The sequence below is a fragment of the Aptenodytes patagonicus genome, chromosome 25 (genome assembly GCF_965638725.1).
Source record: "Aptenodytes patagonicus chromosome 25, bAptPat1.pri.cur, whole genome shotgun sequence".
NCBI classification, from domain to species: domain Eukaryota; kingdom Metazoa; phylum Chordata; class Aves; order Sphenisciformes; family Spheniscidae; genus Aptenodytes; species Aptenodytes patagonicus.
This window is the reverse complement of record NC_134973.1, coordinates 2,526,341-2,546,211: the sequence shown is the minus strand read 5'-3', so window position 1 is coordinate 2,546,211 and position 19,871 is coordinate 2,526,341. Positions and strand designations below refer to the sequence as shown.

Genomic DNA, 19,871 nt, shown 5'->3' with positions numbered 1-19,871 from the left:
GTAAATACTATTTATAAGGTTTGGGGTTTTTTTCTGTTTAAGTGGCTTTGGGATTTTTTTTGTGTGTGTTTGTTTTTATAACTTAATTCCCAAGCATTTTATCAATTTGAGTGTAAAAAAGATATGTAAAAATAACGTGAGATTAAAAACCTGAGACAAGTATGGTTCTGTACAGGTTGATAGAAACCCAAGGGAAGCAATTTTTCCATGACTCTTTTCTAAAGCATAACTCCGAGGGAAACTTGGAAAGATCATATGCCATATTGGTAGAGTAGAAGTTATTTTAGTAAAAACATTCCAAGAAGTTCATTTTGCAGTATCATCATTGCCAGGGAGGACTTTGACTTGCTTTATTCAAGGGAATAGCATCCAAACAAAAATTTTCATCGTATTTTCCGTCTGGAACCAAAGTCTAAATAAAGGATACTGACAAAAAGAGAGGAATGCATTTTTGCTTAAGGATTAGTCTCATTTTAATTGAATATCCACAGATTCTTATGGAATAATACAAAGCAAAAATAATAATACATACTTGACAGCAATCTATGTCTTCTAGCATAAACCACCTAATTACAAACACTTTAGAAAAATGACAGTTCACACATTTTTACATGTAAGTTTGGGTTAAAAGGGCCCACTACAAAGGAAAAAAAAACTGAGATAGATTATGTTATATTGTCATGGTGACTTTTTAAAATTCACTTTACCAGTAGCATGCTGTACTTTTGACTGCCAGTAAATATGGAAATACAAAAGAGAAAACATGTGCTTTTGTATTTATAGCAATTTTGCCTGTACATTTCACCTGCTGTCAGGCCAATCTGAGCTTATTGCCACCAGCATTTCATTAACTCTTTTGTTTTTTCGTCCCTAGATGTGTAAAATTGAAGATGTGTTGCTTTTAAAACCTTTACCGCTTAGGTTTTCTCATACATGTGTATGCACATCTGTAAGCAAATAATCTTTGGAAAAAATAGATGGAAAATTGCAATGAGGTATGCTCTAAATATCCACTCACATTTACACAGTACTGTACAGAAGAAATTCTATTAATTATCCAACTTGAATATACAGCAGCATCTCAGTTTTATTTCCTGTGTCTTCCTTGTGAATCAAAATGAAAATTACTGGACAGTCCCAAATCTGGAGGATTCCTATATGTGCCAAAACAAAGTAGTTTAACTGTAGAAATCTGATGGTTGCTGCATAATGCAGTGACAAGTGCCTGCATTTCCGAAGGCTAGGTCAAGTCCTGTGACTACCTTGAAGAGACGGGAAGGAATTTCCTAGTCTGTCATCAACTGTACAGGAAGGGATCTGATTTTTCAGTTTGTAGGCTGATGCAGGGTGAATGTTGAAATTCGGCCATTAATTAGACTGTGAGTAAGAACACCATGATTTTTGTAAATACGCTATCACGGGTGTAAAATAAATTTTTCTGCAGCTAAAATGTGGCTATCCATGGATTCACCATTAGAAAAATCTCATGAAAGGTAGAATCCACGACCAGAAAAATGTTGTTGATAATACCTGCCATTTGATATAATACAGTGCATTCATAAGTCAAAATATTTATCCTTTGGAGATATTTTTATGAGGCAGAAACAAGGCCTGGTGTACATTTGGAACATTGACCGGTATAGCAGTATTGCTAAAAGGATGTAGAGTATTTAATTTTATTTTTTAAACATATGTATATATACTGGCAAAAGTCCTAATGTAAATGCACTTTTACTAGCAACTTTTTTTTTGCTGATATAGAATATTTCTCTTATAAACTGCATCTCCAGTGGAAATGCAGAGCTCGGCTGGTAAACCCTTTCGCAAACAGGCTTTGAGAGCAGCTCTCTTTAAGGAACTGGCAAAGAAATTTGTAAAATGGCTTCAGTCACCTCAGGTTTCTGTTTGGCCTATTGTCACTGCTTGACTTTTGTGTCAGGTAAGTCCTTGGGTTTAAGCCGCTGGTTGACTACTCCCCACCGATGCAGTTACATCATCTGTCTGCAGTCTCCGAAACTTTCATCAGCTGTCCTTGAGAGTCACTCTCAATCTCTGGCCTCCACTGCGAGGCGGATCCAAATTTGTAATGGTCTTCTAAAGATGAATGCAGCATATTTGGTGTTGTGTTTATTACAGCACGTAGATCTGATTTTGTTTGAAGCCTGCGCAGGTCTATCAACATCAAACTTAGATATGTTGCTCCGGAGTTGGTAAAGGGACGCTGCCAACTTGATTGGTTCTGTGTTTCTGTCAAAGAATTTGTAGCTAGTTTGGTTTCACGTAGCATCTAAAATCACTGTCTGAAAGAAGTTAATGATACTTTTTTGTTGTTGTTGCTATAAAAATGCACTTTTTACATTTAGCTATAGTTTATCCATTATGGGTCGCAAGTTCTTTTCTATGTTGAAAAGACATATAGACATCCATCCATCCATCCATCCATCCAGTAACATAAAATTTATACACTCATAAAATTTTGTTAAAAATTAAAATATAGTGCATACTACTTAGAGTGCTCTATCAGAAAGTGCACTTTTTGAAAAATCGTTTCAAAGAAGTTACAAATTGACTTTTGTATTCAAAGAAATGACTGCCTTCGTATCTTGACATGAAATTGGTAATGTCCTTTTCACAGCTGAACTCTTAACCTTGCCCTGAAGGAATTACTTGAAAAAATATGAAGTTTCATCTTCAGGTCTGCTCATTCTGTAGTTTTTCAGAAACTATAGACACAGTGTCTTTTCTTTGGAAAAAAACCAAAACAACAAAACAACCAAAAAACACATTCTCTGGTATGGTTACTGCTGAGGATCAAGAAGCAGTCTATTTTTTCAGGTCCTAAGACTAAACATAATCCAGGTTTCTTATCTTCCGTGTCCGTGTCCATAACAGCAGTATTTTCCATGATGTTGTGAACATTTTTCACTGAAGTGTTTAGTAACTACAGATGCATAAAAGACTTCTAGAGTTGTACTTTTAAAATGTTATTAAACGTTCAATCAGTTCATTATATAATTGTAAACTTCCCTTTCAGTGTCCAACTGCATTGCATTCTTGTGTGGAAAGCATAGCAGATGATTTTTTTTTATCTAAATGCATAAAAACGGTCTCAAAAGAGAAAAGGAAAATCTAGGTTTAAGTGTTATCAGTGGGAGATAGTGAATTCACATACTCTTACACTACAAGGAGATTTGTGATTGCTTATAGTCTGAGCTAAAATTAACTTGATCAGAAGAGTCCTTTCTTAATTTCAGTGGGTTCGTTTAGTCCATCTGACAGACCGTGTGTGAAAAAGGATACCCAGCTTTGCAGATCGGGTTAACACATTAATGTTTGAAAATTTCTGACTGCTGCTTCTGTCTTGAAACAGATGTCTGCTGACTGTTTGGAAAGCTTAGGACAGAATGCCTTTTGCGAGGAGGTGTTATTGGCATAAAACCTAAACTCCAAAAAATCTGAAGTGCTGTTTTTTCCTTGTAGCGCAAAATTCACTTTGTCAATAACTGGCTCATAGTGAAATTTCTAGAAAGCCGTGGAGGTCGATGCTTGCTTGGTGCTTATTATTAACATGCCGGTGAGACAGAATACGGAGTTTTTACCACCTTCAGCTTCTAAGGTTAATGCTGTGGATGCAGTGCTCTGTTTTTCATGCAAAGGCCTGTTTGTTAAATACATCCGTGACGGAAGTGCATGAGAAAAACATGTATCAAATGAGAAGTAACGTTAGAAAGCATATTCAGTGCTCCTTTGTAGCATTCAGGAAAATAAAGATCTCATCTGCAGCAGTTTTATTCACTGAAAGGAAAAAAGAGAAGCTTTGTGTATACAGAGGAAACATCCGTATCTTGAGGAAAACCTTGCTTTGCCAGAATTGTCCTCCAGGGGATTTCAGAGCTGAGTGAAGCGGTGGTAATTTCAAATAGCCACGGGTTGGGGTTGCCAGGCTTGAAATATTCCTTAAGTGGTGAAATATGCAGGTAATTCTTCATCTGCAGTTGTCTGCAAGGGGTTTTACCTGATGCATTTGAGACAGTTTGTGTAAGCTGGCTCTGGTGAAACCAGGAGTTTCCAAATGATTTTGGCCAAATAGTTGTTTCTTAAATTTTCTTCCCTCCTTTGCCCACAGAATCCTCATGAGTCCAAAATACAAATTTGAAGAGTCTCAATATCACGTCTGCATCTCTTGGCTAACTGAGAAGCTGAACCCAGATACAGTGTCTTGCCTCCACATCTGCAGCATTTTCCACCTGGGTTTTTCCCAGGCAGGTATGATTATAGATGAGACCCTCGTTACCCAGGGACGGCAAGGAGGAAATTTCAAACATTTAGCAGCTTGTCTCCGCAATAGGAGGTATTAATAGTGAATGATTGTCCAGTGTCATGAAATCAATACAAAGACAAGGCGTGAAAAGCTTTCCTTTCCATAAGGCTCCTTCTTAAAACCAGACCTTTTTGGTGTGTGTGCGTTGATATGAGAAGATGCTCATAAGAAGGTTCTGTGGAGGCTGCCATGCCATATGGGACCCTCTTTCAAAGTTATCAGAGTGCCTTACAAACTGAGACAGAACAAATTGGGAGAAAAAACATGGCATTTACTCAGGAATGGTTCGGTGTGAGTTAGTAAGAGGAACTGGCAATGAATTAACTGAGGCGGTCAAGGCTGGAGGAGGTGCCTAGACCGGTGGGCACTTGGTATTTTCAGGAAGAAACATACACTGGCTATAGGAAGGACGAAAATGCACTCTTTTCATTCCTTTATTAGTTATTCCCTGGGGCAATGGCTGTTGTAATGTCTGTATGGAGGAAACTGGGTGTGCAGTTTAAAGCAAAATGTCTCAGTGCTGGCCAGCAGCAAGTTAGGGGAAGGGATTATAATTTAAACACAAAATATATCTCTTTCTGGGCTGGTGACTAATGGACTACAGGATGCTCTTAACTTACTAAGAGGAAACATGGTATCTATTTGCACTACTTAATAGCTCTCCACAGACCATTATTGAAACACACTGGAACCTGTCCTGAAAAGTGCTATTCTTGGCTCGTTTTGTTTTGTGGATTTTTTTTTTTTTTAAAGTAAAATGTTTCCAAAAAGTTTAAAGGACTTTGCATCTTGGAGACAGGGGAGGCAGGCTCCATGATCTTACAGAACTTGGAAGAAGATGGCGGCAAGGTCTTATACCAAAAGGTCATTTACGTGGGTGACTGCCAGGCTGTGTCATTCTTCTACTCCATTCATTCCACCCTACTTCAATTCATGACATACTGGGAAGGAACAGAAAGACAGAATTATTTTTAGAAAGCAAATTGTAGTATAAATTTTGTTATTCCCACTATGTCAAAAAATATGAGTATGTTTGGGTGTAATCCTCTACAAAAGTGTACCAGGGCCAAAGATAATGTCATTCATAGCTTTAATGGGCTTTCTTCTTCTCTAAGGACTTTTCCCGAGTGTATAGGACCATGAAAACGTTACCGTAGGGTAAAGGCAGCTCTGCAGTAACTTTCCATGTGGCAAATGCCAGGTGATTTATCGAGGGGCAGCTTTTCTCAAGTGCCTCCGTAGCAGCTGCAGTTGTGACCGGTCCGTGCTTTGGGACAAGCTGCAGCGGTTGTGGTTGTGACCGCAGCCGCGCTGCGGCGGGGTGAAGGTGTCAGCAGCTTCCCGGTTTTGTACCCCCCTGCTGCAAAGTGGCTGGTGCCTTTTTTGTGCTAGGTGGGTGGCACCGGGCTAAAGAGGTCCTGGGTCTAACCCAGTCTTGCCTTTCCTGTTAGTGGATTACAAACGCAATGAAATCTATCACACAGAGAGAGACAAACGAAAGAGTGAGGTACAAATCAAACCTGGTTTCTTGATCCTCTGCTGGGGGCACAGGCCTGCTTGGAAGAGAACCGGCAAAACAGTAAGTGAATCTCCACCACAAACTAATCACCCTCTCTTTTGGCCCTGAGGTCCCATTTGTTTCTCGGAACAATTCAGACTCATCCAATGGACCTTGGCAATTTTGATCAAAGCTCCTTTTTCTCTGGGAGGAGAATAGCAGAAATATGCACTGTTCCCCCTCAGGAGCTAGCCAGATAGAATAAAAAAAGGAGAGGCTATATCACTCTGAAGCAGAGCCAACGCCAGGCCAAATTAGCCTGGCATAGGATTTTGACACTGTCTTCCAAAACTCCCTAGAATTTTCCTTCCCATCTAACGTTACAGCCTCATATCTTGCCTTTGTGCACACCCAAGATGTGCCTGACAGCAGTATTTGGCCCTCTGCATTGTGCCATCATGCAAATGCTACAACTGAATGTCAGGAGAACGTTCCCTGGTGCCTCTGGCTCTGGTCCATGACCAAACGGGTTCGCTAGCTTTACAGAGGTAAAAAGCAGCGTCAGGAATCCATTCGCATCGGTGAAGGTCAATAACATCACAAAAGTGATGGCACAGGGAGCTGTTAGGGAGAGGAGAGGCTTTGTCAGTACCCAGACACTTGAGAAATGTCCTGTTGGGTCCAAACATCTGAGAGCGCAGAGCCTGGCTCCCCAGGGGGTGCTACCGAGCAATAGGGCCGTTCTCCTCACCGAAGGCTGTTTAAGCTATTTTGTAAGTGCAAGATAAATAAGAAAGAGTAGTTACCTTTCCTTCTCGGCCATGTCTTGTTTCTCTTCTGCCCTGTAAACACAAAATCACATTTGAAATCTATCATCTAGGGGTGAGCAGCGTGAAAGAGTAGAGTATCTAAGGCCTTTCTAGGGAGCTCGCTGGAGCTCAGACAAGAGGTTACAGGTCTGATCAGAAATGACTGTTAGCTTCTTGTCCCTGTGATATACAGCCTTGATAATCCTAATGCTCTCAGGATGCCTCTTTGGCCCTAGAGGGAGGTAGCTGACTAATTTGCGCTGGATGACTCGCTTTTCAGCAGCTAATGAACTGAATCCTCCCAAACTGCATCTCCCATTCAGTTCACCAGCACGAGGAGGTGTTATTATAGCACATCGCTCTTGTGCTGACCCAGCTGGTCTTTCCTCGGTCCGTGATTGCCTTTCCTTTTAGCGGAGCTGACTGTTATCACTGTTTATGGCCAGCACTTCTACCCTAAATCACTGGTGATGGAGCAGGTCTAGAAAATGAAACAAAACAAACTGTAAACTAAGGGCCTTCTTTATGCCACTCTAGCAGAATGAAGTGGCTTTTAAAAATAAGCACTAGCTCTCACTTTAAGGTCAGCTTGCATGGTCATATGAGGAAAATGTGCCATTTTTATACATGGAGAGATTTCTGATGACCTTTGCTAGCACATACGGTGCATGTTCAGGATGTGTGCACTCGTGGGGTTAAGAGGAACAGTTCTACAGATAAATAACCTTTTAATCAAGCTTCTCCCACCTGCAGCTTTTGCTTATTTTGAGAAAATCAGTAGAAAATAAGTGTAGGCTGTGTGGGATATCGGGGTAGGAGGAACACAGAATTGACTGGTTATAACACAAATAATGATGAGAGAAAGCAACAACATCCCAAGAAAATGAACCCACCCTCCATCCCCCCTTCCCCGAAATTAATTTTACCTTTCTTTCCTGGCCTTGATCCTCTCTTCTTCATATCTGCAACAAACAGGAAACGTTCTTTAAATGTTACCCAGTCGGGACTGCTCACTTTTAGTAAAACGCAATGTTTGCTCTGAAGGTGACAGAAACATTAAACTAGCACAGTGTGCAGGCTCTTGCTTGGCACCAGTATACGAGTGAGATAAGGTTCGCCCCAGGCTCTGCGTTTCCAATACATGGGGGTTTGACTCAACACAATATTCTGCTACATAGGATTTTTGTCCTGCGCCTCCTCAGAGCTACGTGTGCCCCAGGGTCCCTCTGATACTCACTGTAAGACGCAGTCTGGAATCTGTACGTGCTCCATTGGGATAAGTTGCTCCAGTTCCTCCAGGCTGTGAACATACTGGATCTTATTGATAAACTTCACACTGGCAGAGAGAGAGAAAGGGTGTGTGCTTGAGGCCTTGTTTTGATGTTCTCTCCATAGGAAGTCAGAATTTTCCTGATGGAAATGGGGAGTTCTGCATCCCTGTATCCTCTGTAGTCTGAGTGTACCCATCTCCTCCCCGTGCTAATATGCTGATGACTAAAAATTGTGGTGAGATGCCACATTACTGTACCACACTTTGCTTTGACCCCCACCTCTCAATATCTGTAGGAGGGAAAACGGACCACCATTGCTGCGCTTCCCAGTGAATCTTTATGCGCTACCCACTGGGACAAGCTTTGATCTGGATCCAGACCACCACAGTGTCTCTTAAAACCACCTCTAGAGTTGTCCTTGGAAGTATCAGAGAGATGTAGGACAAATGACAAACAGTCTCACCTTGGTCGCTACTAGTTAAAGGTGAGCTTAAGATCTGATTCATGAGATTAAATTTCCACTCCAAAACCAGCCGAGTTTGGGAACATGTTATATTTACCTGATGAAGGGTCTGGATATAGCCAGCACTGTCCGGATGAACCACGAAGGATGAACGATTATCAATGCTTTGAGGTTTTTACGCAGCCTGTGGAAAAGCCATGGGATAGAAAGTCAGATTCAAAGTACCTTTTCTTAAACTCACCTGTAATGTGTCAGGGCACTAATAGGCATCAGGATGCTCACCAGCCTCAGCTGGGTGTCTCCAGACAAAAGCCCTGCCCATGGCCTTAGGAACCCTATTTAAGCTCGGGCCTGGCAGGCTGCAGGAGCACTGCTTTGCTTGGGTGCTGCATTAGCCTGATCTCTGTGAAGGTGCTTGTGAGGGAAGGAGGGAGGCGATGAAAGAGAGCCCGGAGTAAGTCAGAAAGCTGTGATAGAGGAAGAAATTATGGAATCTGGGGAGTGAGGAAGGAGAGGTGGCTGGGAAGACTGGGAGGAAGTAGTGGAAGAGGACCAGGAAGAATGAAGAGGCCGCACCAACAAGATTCTCACCTTCTGTCTATCATCTGATAGCACTTCTTCAGCCAGCCAAGGCCTGGCATCCTCCTCCGGGGCGTTGCTCCGTTTAGGTACACAATCATATAGTCCTCAGCCACCAGCAGCTCCAGACTACTGATCACGTATCTGTTGGGTGGTGATCAAAAGCAACAGGGATATGAGACTCGGAAAAGGTCCCTTGAGGTTCCTTCAGGTGCCTGTGCGTTATCCCAAAAGGTCTCCAGGCCCTTTCTGTATAGACCTTGGAACAGGTTTCAGATTCAGCTGGTACCTCTGCAGGATGCCTAGGGGTATTTCTCAGGGATTGCTGGTACATGTTAGCATAGCGCAGACACTGATGGGTGTCCCTGCACCATTCTTCTGTCTAGCAGTAGCATCTACCAGCTGTTCAGCATTGTATACGTATGCTCTAGCCTGGTTGTGAGTCCATCACTGGCATAATTGACACTGAATGTTTGAATGCTTTGATTTATTGGCCTGGGATGCAAATGCTGTGGACAGTGTCTTACCCAGTGATGCTCGTTCCAGTCTGCAGCTGCACACTGGGTACATTTGGCCTGGATTCAAACTATTTCCAGCTGAGGTTCCTGATGCAATGAATACATGGAAACCGTTTCCCTAGAGCCTGAGTTACTTCCCTTGCCCTCCTCTCCCTCATAGACCTTGACCAGCCACTTACAGGAAGAGATTCTCCATGATGTAGTGGTAATCAGCCAGGTTACTGTCTGGGAGATAGCAGGCAGCAAAGACAATGATGGCATTGAGACCTTCTCCATAGTATCCTGGGAAAGACAGACACGGGCAGCATCAGTGACTCTTTCCAGAGTTGAAGGAAAAATAGCAGCAAAGATGTATTGCCAGATTTGGGCCTGGGCTGGTTTTTGTGCCTCTGTTCAGCTCTAGGTAAGTGTTTGTCCCTTTTAACGGACCTCTTTCACAATTAGATTTGCCTCTGATCCTGGTTTTGGTTATAACACGCACGTGGGGTTCAGGGAAGGAATTTGTGTGTGTCAAAGCACAGAGCTGAGAGCTTTGCCCTGGGTCGTTGCTTGGCTTCGCTCAGATTTCAGAAATGGTCACTAACTGTGGACGTATTGGTCTTTAGCTGTGCCTCCCGAGACAGCTCAGGCACTGAGCTGCAGAGGGGTTAAGGACCTGCAGTCCCTTCAGCACTGGCGACGCTGCCCGCACCCAGGGCTGTGGGTCGGGATATATTCAGTCTTGCTCAGAGCCAGTGTTATCCCTACTTTTGTTTATTGAAACATTGCTATGGTGGCTATATGGTTTTTAGCGTGAGCTGGGTGCTTTTGTGCTTATCTGCTTATTTTGTACCACATAGTGGTACAAAATGAATAGCAATTTTTCCCTAAAGACAGTCAAACCAATCAGTCACGGCATCCCCTCCAGCTTGACAAAGATGGACTGAAAGAAATCCACCAAGCCAGGATTAGGCTGCCCTGTCCCTCACCTCCGTGTGTCACCACTCTCATGTAGGGTTTGATCATCTGGAGGTCGATGCGGTGCTCCTGTTCTCCAATGATGACAGTCCTCCAGAGCCGTCCGTTAGTAGCACTCCCATCTTCTGTCCCACCATCCCCAAACAGGTCTGCACTGTCCCCAGGCATGTTCTTGGCTGTGGCTACGGGAGTGTCATCTGGAAAAGGGACAAACATTTCTGCCTTTAATGTAATGTACAAAGAGGCTCTGCAAGAGCTTTGGTGTGCAGTAAGAGACAGTAACAACCACAGACTGAGGATCATCTGCTTCATCTGCAGCTTTGATCTGTCTAAGTTTGTGGTTCTTAATAATCTTGCACCATTGCCAAACTGTAATAGAAATAAGCTTAACATCTTGTGCTGCTTATAGTACCTGCAGTCACAGGTCGGGCACCGGACTTTTTGCTGGATCTTCCTTCAGATCCATCTATACTGGCTGAAGAGGGCACCGCCTGTGCTGGTTGTCTTCTGATCTGCTAGCAGAGCTGCTTGCATGAGTCCTTCTTAGCCCGATTCAGTCAAAATTAGCCAGCTTAGCAAAGACCATGTTATTCAAGATGTTTGAACGTTCACGTGACAGCTCTACTGGCAGAGCCTAGCAGGCAGCGCCTTCCAGCCTGGGGTGGTGGCCCAGCTGCAGCTGGAAGGGCATGTGTGTCCACAGCCTTATGCCTTAACCTGAATTATGGCTAGACGGGTGTTTGCAAGTCCCTGAACTACTTCTGCCCCCACTATCCCCAGATGGAAGCACTGAGACGCCTGGGCTATAGCTGGGGTCCTGGTGGGGCAGATGTCGTGTGGAAGATGGGGCTTGGTTGTGTGTGCTGTGCTTCACTGCTGAGGAAGTTGGTCCTCAGCTGCTGACGGTGAGTGGTGTAAAAAGTGGTTAAAATGAGGCTAAAAAAAGCCCCAACCCCTGCAGACATTCACCCCAAACCGGCCTTTTACCTTCCCATTCCAGTTCGTTCCCGTTCCCCAGGAATTCGAGGGAATCTGTCTCATCAGGAGTTTCAATATCGTCCACATTAATGTCCAGGTCATCTGGTGTGTCCAGGAAGTCATCGGAGAGAATGGAGCCTTCACTCTGGTCCAGGGAAATGTTGATTTCAGGTGCAACAAGTGTCTTCCGCTTACGATGCGCCCCATTAAAGTTTAAAGTATTTGGGGGAGCTGGAGTTAAAAGGAAAATAACGGACAGGTTGTCCTTGTCCTGTATCCTTAGTGCAAGACATGGCGCTTTCATTATGCATGTGTCAGGCTATGGTCTTGGAAGCTAAGGGTGGTGGATCATAGCTGGGAGGTACTGGACACCTGCAGCTATGGCTGGATAAAAGTGCCCACACTTCTGAGATACCTATTTCCTCCCCCAGCTTCTTGTGAAAGATTAGCAAATTCAAATCTCTGCTGGTTTCTTCCCCCACATGGGAATTTTTGCGGATACTCCAAGGGAACTGGCTTTCGCCCTAACTGCAAGCTGCCGTTCCCATAGGCTTGCTTTCCTTTGAACTCCTGATAAGGCAGGCTGGTACTTACAGGATGTATTCTCGTCTTCTGTAGGGCTGCCCAGCAACTCCATCCCCGTCTCTTCTGGGAGAGGTCTGCAGGCAAGCCAAGATGCGGGGGTAAAAAGACAGGAGGTAACAGGTGATGTTTAGGAGAAAGTCACTCCATGGCAGACAGTGGAGAGAACTGGGGACATCAGGGAAAAACGTGCAACCCCATGTGTGCTCTGCCCTTTCCCTTTTGCCTGTGAGCTCAGCCTGAGGGATACCCTCAGGTGATTTGCCCAAGAGCAACCCAGCAGCTGTGCTTTTGTACTGGAGCACCGTGCAGTCCCTAGTAACCTCCAAACTATCCCTGCATTTACACCCCCCCAATACATCTCTCATGCTGCCGTTCAGCCAAGAGGCTGGAAAATCCAGCCGGGGGCACGGGAGCAAATCCTGACCCCAGAAGAGCCTGGTAACATCCTCACTCTCTCCATATTATCTCCATTTTTATCTCCGTCAGAAGTTTGAGAGGCAGTGCCAAGCTCTAGGGCTCCTCATCAAGGGTACCAGGGAACATCATCTGCAGTTGCCTTCTGCCACAGGCCCTGGCTGCAGCAGAGCAGAACTTTATCCAAAGCACCTGCCATAACCACCTCTCCCAGGAGGCAGCTGCCTCCTTGGTCTATAGTGACTTTGCTCTAAGGCAGTCAGTGTTCAAGGCAAGGACCAAACCTTAGGTATGATCCCAGAATTGTCAGTCCGTCCTCACCTCAGCCACCGCTTGGCAAAAGCTGACAGTGATACCCAAACCCTGCTGAGGTCTGGAAGCCGGTTCATTCTGAGCTAAGATCCAGGCACCAGCACTCAAACCCGTATTTCGGACCCAAAGGCTGAGCCACGCTCCCTTCCTCGGTCTCCATGGCAGAGGTCAGGATTTGCAGCTTCTCATGCTTGGCTCCTGCACCCTCTTGGTGCCTCCAGCCGGAGGCTAGAAGCATCAATTGATTTAAAAGTTGGCTTTCCCATACAGATGCTAATGGCAAATCTCATTACATGGCTGTTGCCCTTTGGAAGTTGCTGGAGTTGTTCCTGACCCATGCTGGGGTAAGTGAAGTCAGAATCTGGCCCCCAGTACTGCGGTGAGGAACCCTAGCTGGCGGCTGAGCAGCACACTGCCCACCCTGAGCTGGACGCTTTCTGAACACTTTTCCCCTTAATTTGAGCTGGGACTTGTGCCTGTCCCCTGGCATTAGCTGGGTTTGAAACTTCTTGCGCAGCATGACCAAACCCGACCAGACCCCACCAGCCCCATGATAAGTTCATGATGTCGAAGATCTGTTTAAAAGGGACCTTCTCAGCCATCCTTGTTTCACCTGCCCCTTGCTGGAAGCTCCCCCTCAACAGGGGGAAGAGCTCATGCTTCCAGGTGTAAAATCCTGGGTGCTGAGACAGCCTGGAGGTGAAACGTGGGGGAAAACCGACCAGTTTTAAGGCAGTGCTGTAAGAATGGGGGATGTAAGAATGGACCTGTGCATGGGGCTGGTGTCCAGCAGCTGCTGGCCTTACAGTCCAGCGATGGCAGGGAGGCAGATGGGGACTGGTACCTCCGAGTCCGCAGGAGGATACAGCCTAGCTCTGCCCTACAGAGGCTCCTCTTCGTGCTGCCGTGACACCAGAGCCACCAGCCAAATTAAACCCTATAAATATGTAGATTAAGGGATAATCCTCTCCCAGCTGGTTGTTGTATATTTATGAGAGTTGGAGACCTGATCAAAGGCGCTTGCTCCTTGCTTGTGCAGCACCCAGATCCTGTGGGCTGCCACAGTATTCCTGAGCAGTCAGAAAGATCCCTCTGCCCCCTTCCAGCCTCTCCTCCTCCCTTTTGCTTTTGTCTTGAACAGGGCCTGGCTGGTTGTTTATCTGACTGTGAGCTGGCGCCTGGCACAACTTGGTGATACGACATCAAAAGGAGGGGGGGAATGGCCCAGCTGTACCCGAGTACGTGCTGCAGTCAGGCACTCTGCTCTCTGATGCTAGGATTCATTTAAGACAAGCAATTCAAAAGTCAGAGGTGAAGAAAAGGGCTTTCTTACCTTCCCAAAGGATGTTCGAATCACTACCTCCCAGTCTCCTGTGTAAATCTTCCTTCCCAAATGCAGCTAGCCCCAGATGCCAAATTTTCTGAATGAAGCAGGTTTGCTAAGGGTCGGGTGCCACCATTTTGCTTTCTGCTGATAGCGTGCTGCCCAGTTTCCCTCTATAAGCACCTTCTGTCGGGCCCCAACCAGACCGAGCCTTCACCGACCGTGATCCGATGGATGCGTGATGGAGTGAGCATGCTCCTGCATCCGCCCCGCGGCACCGCTACAGCATCATTGCAGGACAGCACTTGCACAAACAGCTGAGACAGACTGTCGACAGGAGGCTAAACCTTCAGGGAGCAGCAGGAGGGGGAACCCTTTCCTCTCCGCTTCCTCGCTGCTTGCTCAGTGCCTTGGCATTGCACCTTTGCAGCCTGCAAGGCTGTTCTGCAGATCAGCTTCTCGGGGAGGGATGGGAATGTCGCCTTGTGTCCTTAATGAGCTGCTGAATTCAGTTCCCCCTAGCCCAGATCTTTGTCTAGGATATGTGTTTTTTTGTGGCAAGATTGGTTAATCACAGCTAAGCAAAAATAGCTATGCAGCAAATCATCTGCTAGACAGCTACTGTCCCACGTGCAGCAGCTTCTGCCCTATTATTTTAATGCTTCTAGGGGGAAGTGTCTTGAAAATTATTATTTATTTATTTTTAATGCCAGTTAAACACAGCTAGCATTCACTCATTTGCCTAGTGGCTGTTCGGGCTCTATTTCACTTGCATCATTCCTGATTTAATCCCTCTGCAGCAGCCTGTCATCAGGCTGGGGAGCTTGTTTGGGCTCTGACAGGGCTCTGGCCTTGTCCCTGCCACTGGCTTGCCACCCAGCCATGGTCACATCCCTTTGCCTCTCCCTGTGCTTTGTTTGCCAGGCAGGAGCGATGATGCCCGTGTTAGGTGGTGCAGAGGGCTCTGCAGAAGAAATACCCCTTGAAGGCTTGACTGTGGCTGGGGTAAGTTTGCCGCTTGCATGGCAAGTGCGAAACGGAGCCTGGCAGCTCCTGCTCCAACATGATGGTGTGGGTTAGTGCATAGGTATCCAGGTGCTAGAACAGTTTTGTCCCCAGATTTTCTAGGGAGCCTTGGGTCAATGCTTTCCTTTCTGTACCTCGCTTTCCTTTCTGTACCTCGCTTTCCTTTCTGTACCTCGCTTTCCTTTCTGTACCTCGCTTTCCTTTCTACTCAATTAAAAGCTTGTCGGCACAGCGCTCGGGGGGAGCCTTAGGTTGGCAGAGGTCCACCAGCCCAAAGCTCTGCCCAGCTCTGCTCTCAGAGGAAAGAAAAATCCATCCTAGAAACCCAAGGGCTTGTCTGAGCCCACCTCTGGGGCCAGCGGAAGGACAAGCCATGTCCTGTGAGCCGGGTGCTGGGCTGGCAGACAGAGGTGCTTAGATTAGCGATGCAGCTGGACCCAGGGTAAACAGAGCTAAGCTCATCTGCCGATGCCAGGGGAAACAGGAGACCCTTTCTAGCACGGCAGGGGCTGTGCATGCCCACCCGCACAGCACACTGCGCCTCTGTCTGTGAATACAGGGGCTCTGTGGGCTGCCTGGGGGAATTCAGCTGCAGCTGGGACAGGGCAAGACAGCCCTGAAAAGCCCCTCAGCAGCCCAGACCCCAGCTGCAGCAAGGCTTGGTGTTGGCCATGCTGTGTGTGCCCCAGCGAGCTGCTGCTGGGCCATGGGCTTTAGCACTGGATGTGTGGGGCAACGCTGGGGCGAGGATGAGGGTGGGTGCACCCTTTGGGTGGCTGCAGGGAGTTCAGCACACACTGAGCTTACAGGGATTTTTTTTTGGCACTCTGCAGTTAATAAAGTGTCTGTGAAGGTGAAAGCTGCCACTTTGGCACCTTCTGTCACCCACGCATTATTTCTTACAAGGTTTGCAACAATTCAGATTCTGCATATCAGTGCCAGCGGACATTGCATCCCAATGACTCCGCTTCCTGTGGCAAATTCCTGGTGAAGCAGCATTTGCTTTGCCTGGGGAGACGCTGCTTGATTCAGAGACTGGGAAGGAGTCCATCTATCCATCCAACCCTATATGCATCCATCCGTCCTATATGCACGCATCCATCCATGCTAATCTCCCTGTCCTCCGCACCCGGCTCCTTACCCTCTCCTTGGCATGTTCACAGAGGGTTGCCAGAAGCCTCCCAAAAATTTTTAAGCATTCAGAGCAGCCTTGCTACAAAAGCTCTGTTCTCTGGCCAGAATTGCCCTGTTGGAGTTAAGACTCCCGTTGCCTCTGAGGCTGGTGGGAGGGACCTGCATGCTCCATGCCCTGCTGGTTTCTTACAGGAAGAAATAAAATTCTCCCTGGCTTTTTTGCAGGGAACAAACCTGGGGAAGTCCTCGTCTTGCCACTCCTCCTTCACATCCACGTTCTCCATCCGCAAAGTGGCTTCTGTGGTTCCCATCGTGTTCAGAGAGGGTTTGGCTGCACAGTGGTTCCCTCAAGGAAGGGCGCAGGCTGGAAGGGGGAAGGCAGAGAGGTTGGCATTGAGCATCGCTACCGGGGAGCATTTAATCTGAACCGTTCAGTGCAAGTATGCTGATACCATGCTCCGCAGAGAAGCAGCATGGTAGCTGCTTGTTTTGCAAAAGGAACAAGGCAAGGACATGGGGTTTTGTGGTTACTTGACACACCTTGGACAAGAAAGAAGAAGGGAGGTTGGCCCTGGATCAAAGCAACAGGTATATCTCTGCTCTGTTGTGACCTTGGCTCTTCTCCCTGAGGATCAACACGGTCTGGGCTGATGCCCACCCGATTTCCCTTGCTACTTCTCTTCCAATACTAATCTCAACATTAACGAGCACCTCTGCTGAGGGAAATGAAATGTGGCTGAAAGGGAAGAGAAGAAATAGCTCCTCCCAGGCTGGTTTCAGGTTGTTTTGGCAGTGGCACCAGTTTCCATTTTTCTGGCCTGGGCGGAAGTTAATGGCTTTGGTTTTGCAGAGAAATTCCTGACTACTGCTGCCTGGTCTGTGCTCCATCCCCATGGTTGTCCCCGCACCCAGAGAGAAATGGAGGAGGGCGAGGAGGCCTTCGCAGGGATGTTGAATGTCCTTCCACACCCCTGAAGAATTCACATCTCTGACTTGCTCCCAGGTAAACCAAAGCAGATGCCAAAAAACTGGAGCACCTCAAATGGAGGCAAGGTGGGTGTGCTGTTCCCAGTTTGGGCTTTCTCCAGCACTGGTATGAACAGAAGTTCAAATCCAGTGAGCCTTGTTTTCACTCATACTAACAGCCCAGCAGCGCGAGGGGCCCTTAGAACCATATATTGTTTGCCTTCACTAGAAGGTTCCTATGCTGCCAGCCAGCAAAAATCAGACCTTTGTACCTATTTCCCAGGAACTGCACCTGCAACTCCTAACAAAGTCTGGCTGAGGGCTCAGGACCAGTCCTTGCAGGTTAGAAAGCAGATACACTGCTCTCAGCTGGATGCTGCTGCAGCTGAGCTTAGTAGCACCTGAGCCTGGAGGAGGACAAGGTCAGGCCTTATCTTGCATAGAACATGTTCAAGTGAAATCGGCTTGTATGTTGGGCACATGCATTAACCCATCCACTGCAGGACAGTTTTGAATGTTCTTCCTGAGCTCAGCCTTTACACTGTAAATGTACCCAGGCACTGGCTGGATAGTAATGTTTTTTTTTTTTTTTTTGGGATAAGGGACCTAGGGTGGTTTCCCAAGTGGATGGAGCTACTCTGTCTGTCCCCTGATGTCAGGGAAATCAGCATCTAGCAGAGTTTGACCCATTGCTATAAGGCTCTTCTAGAGAGCCAGTGCTGCTTCTGCTTCCTTTGGAGGCTTGAATTTACAGAGGGTGTCGCTGGTGAAGATCTGGAGGGAGACAAATCTGTCTGTGTGTATCTGCTTTAAAGGAATGAAGCTACGTAGAGGCCTGAGTAAATCCAGCATCTGTCTTTATTACAGGCGCTGGCAGAGATAGGAATCGGAGCAAAGAGCTGGCTGTGAGCCTTGCAGGGCTCTCTCCCTGGCCGGTGTCTCTCAGCCTGTCCTCCCAGCACGCACATTATGTATTCTGTCCTCACCCCCACGCCTGGCTGCATGCGATGCCCATGACACGGTCACATGTGTCTCCATTTTTTATTTCCTTACATGCAGGCAAAGGAGATACCTTGGGCCTCAGAGAGACCCCACCTTCCCTCCCTCCTCCCCACCGCTGTCATCTGCTTTCTGCTAACCCTGAAGGCATCATGGAGGGAGGAAGAGAAAGGCATTGAAGCAAATGCCAGGCTGGAGTCTGATGTTTCTTAACATCAAACATTGCCCAGCAGTATGGAAGCCCAGATGATGCTGTACTCACCGATGCTTGTGGTTAATGAGGAACAAAGAAGATCCTGCCTGTATCCCAGCTAGGCATTCCTCCTGACGGAGACGGGCTGCTTAGGAGGTCCAGTGCCTGGATCCAGATGCAGATGTGTGCGGCTTTCTCAGCGGAGGAGTGTGGGGATGCATCTAGGTCGGCCTTTCTCACAGCAATCGTTGCTTTGTGATTTGGATTTTGCTGGGTGGGGGGGAATTGAGGGCAGTTATTTGTATTCTTCCATGGCTGCTGTTTCCTCTGCTGCCTCCCTCCCCTCCAAGGTATTTTATTATTATTTTCCGCTTGCAGCTGGCTAAGCCTCAGCTCTCTTAAGTCAGCTAATTTCACTGCTTTTGTGTGTGAGGAGGATGGCGGTGGTGGTGGTGACAGGGAGGGGGGTGTTATGGAGGATGGGTGGAGAGAGGAGCTGGAAGCACCCCCCTTTCAGTGTCACCTCTCTTCCAATTGGCTGCGAGGTACCAAATATCTCCCTACACTCTTCCTCCGGATGAATGATGCTGCCAGGGGCTGAGCACACTGTCTCCTTGCTGCTTTCAGTGGGAGGGAGGGATGCCCATCATCCAGCAGGATCTGGTCCTAGAGGAGGTGTGGGAGCTGGGGAGGGGTGGGTGGGAAGAGGAGGGCTTTTTAATACAGTGCATCATTCACTGAGAAAGTAAAAGGTGGCCTCAGCGTGTGGTAGGATGCAGGATTTAATGGTCCATCTTGCCTTGCACATGTAAAGCTGATTTGTACCTAAACCTCAGGCACTGGTCTCTCTTCTGGTGCCAGGGGCTGTACAGACAGACCCGACAGACAGTCCTCCTTGTGCTGGGGGATCAACCCCTGTTCCTTGCTTCCAGCATGTCTGTGACTGCATTAGAGCCCGAGACCTTTGCTGGTTCCTTTGCAAATCTAAAAGTGAATGAAGAAGCAGTGATTTTTCACCTGCTCCAGACTTGGGCTCACATCTCTGCCTTCTGGTTCCTGGGCTTCAGCAAACAGCTTTCCCTCCAGCTCTGGCCAAAGCCTCAACCCAGCTGCTGGTAGAGGCAGGGTTAGTTTGATGTCTGCTGTCAAAAATCCCCGCCAAGTTTGCATCGTGCAGTCAACGTGCTTGGTGCTGTACAAAGATGAAGGTAGCTCTAGCTTTAGTAGTGACCCCCAAGTGAAGGAAGTGTAAGGGTTTGTCTTCTGAGTCTTAGCAGAAACGGTCTGAGAGAGGACATCTCTTTTATTATATCAACTGATAGAGCAGGACTGTGAAGTCTGCCTGTGCCTGCTGCCCTGGGATTTTCCTGTTACCATCTGCAAACGATGCATGTGCTTTTTGTCGGGGCTGTTCGGTGGGCAGAAGGGCTGTGGTGATCTGGAGATCAGGGCGTGGTGGGGAGATGGAGGAGTGCTGTGTGGTGGAAGCAGTCTACCTATTGCACCTCTTTTTCTGTTATGGTA

At 46.9% G+C, this 19,871-nt stretch overlaps 1 protein-coding gene across 3 annotated transcripts; it reads right to left on the bottom strand.

Moving 5' to 3' along the window:
* Nucleotides 1-448: 448 nt before the first annotated feature.
* ATCAY (ATCAY kinesin light chain interacting caytaxin) lies at nt 449-18,836 on the bottom strand. 3 transcript variants are annotated; one of them, XM_076359293.1, is made up of 13 exons: nt 18,417-18,836; nt 16,424-16,553; nt 11,989-12,053; nt 11,404-11,625; nt 10,428-10,613; nt 9,639-9,741; nt 8,954-9,085; nt 8,460-8,546; nt 7,866-7,964; nt 7,555-7,590; nt 6,626-6,661; nt 5,842-5,877; nt 449-5,262 (listed from the first exon to the last, which is right to left on the bottom strand). In XM_076359293.1, the coding sequence occupies exons 2-13, from the start codon at nt 16,498-16,500 to the stop codon at nt 5,253-5,255; spliced, it is 1,089 nt and encodes a 362-aa protein (XP_076215408.1). In that variant the 5' UTR covers nt 16,501-16,553; nt 18,417-18,836; the 3' UTR covers nt 449-5,252. The 3 variants fall into 3 exon arrangements, with proteins under 3 accessions (XP_076215408.1, XP_076215409.1, XP_076215410.1); XM_076359294.1 differs by having other exon boundaries at nt 5,842-5,874; XM_076359295.1 differs by lacking the exons at nt 16,424-16,553; nt 18,417-18,836 and adding an exon at nt 14,039-14,463.
* Nucleotides 18,837-19,871: the final 1,035 nt, after the last annotated feature.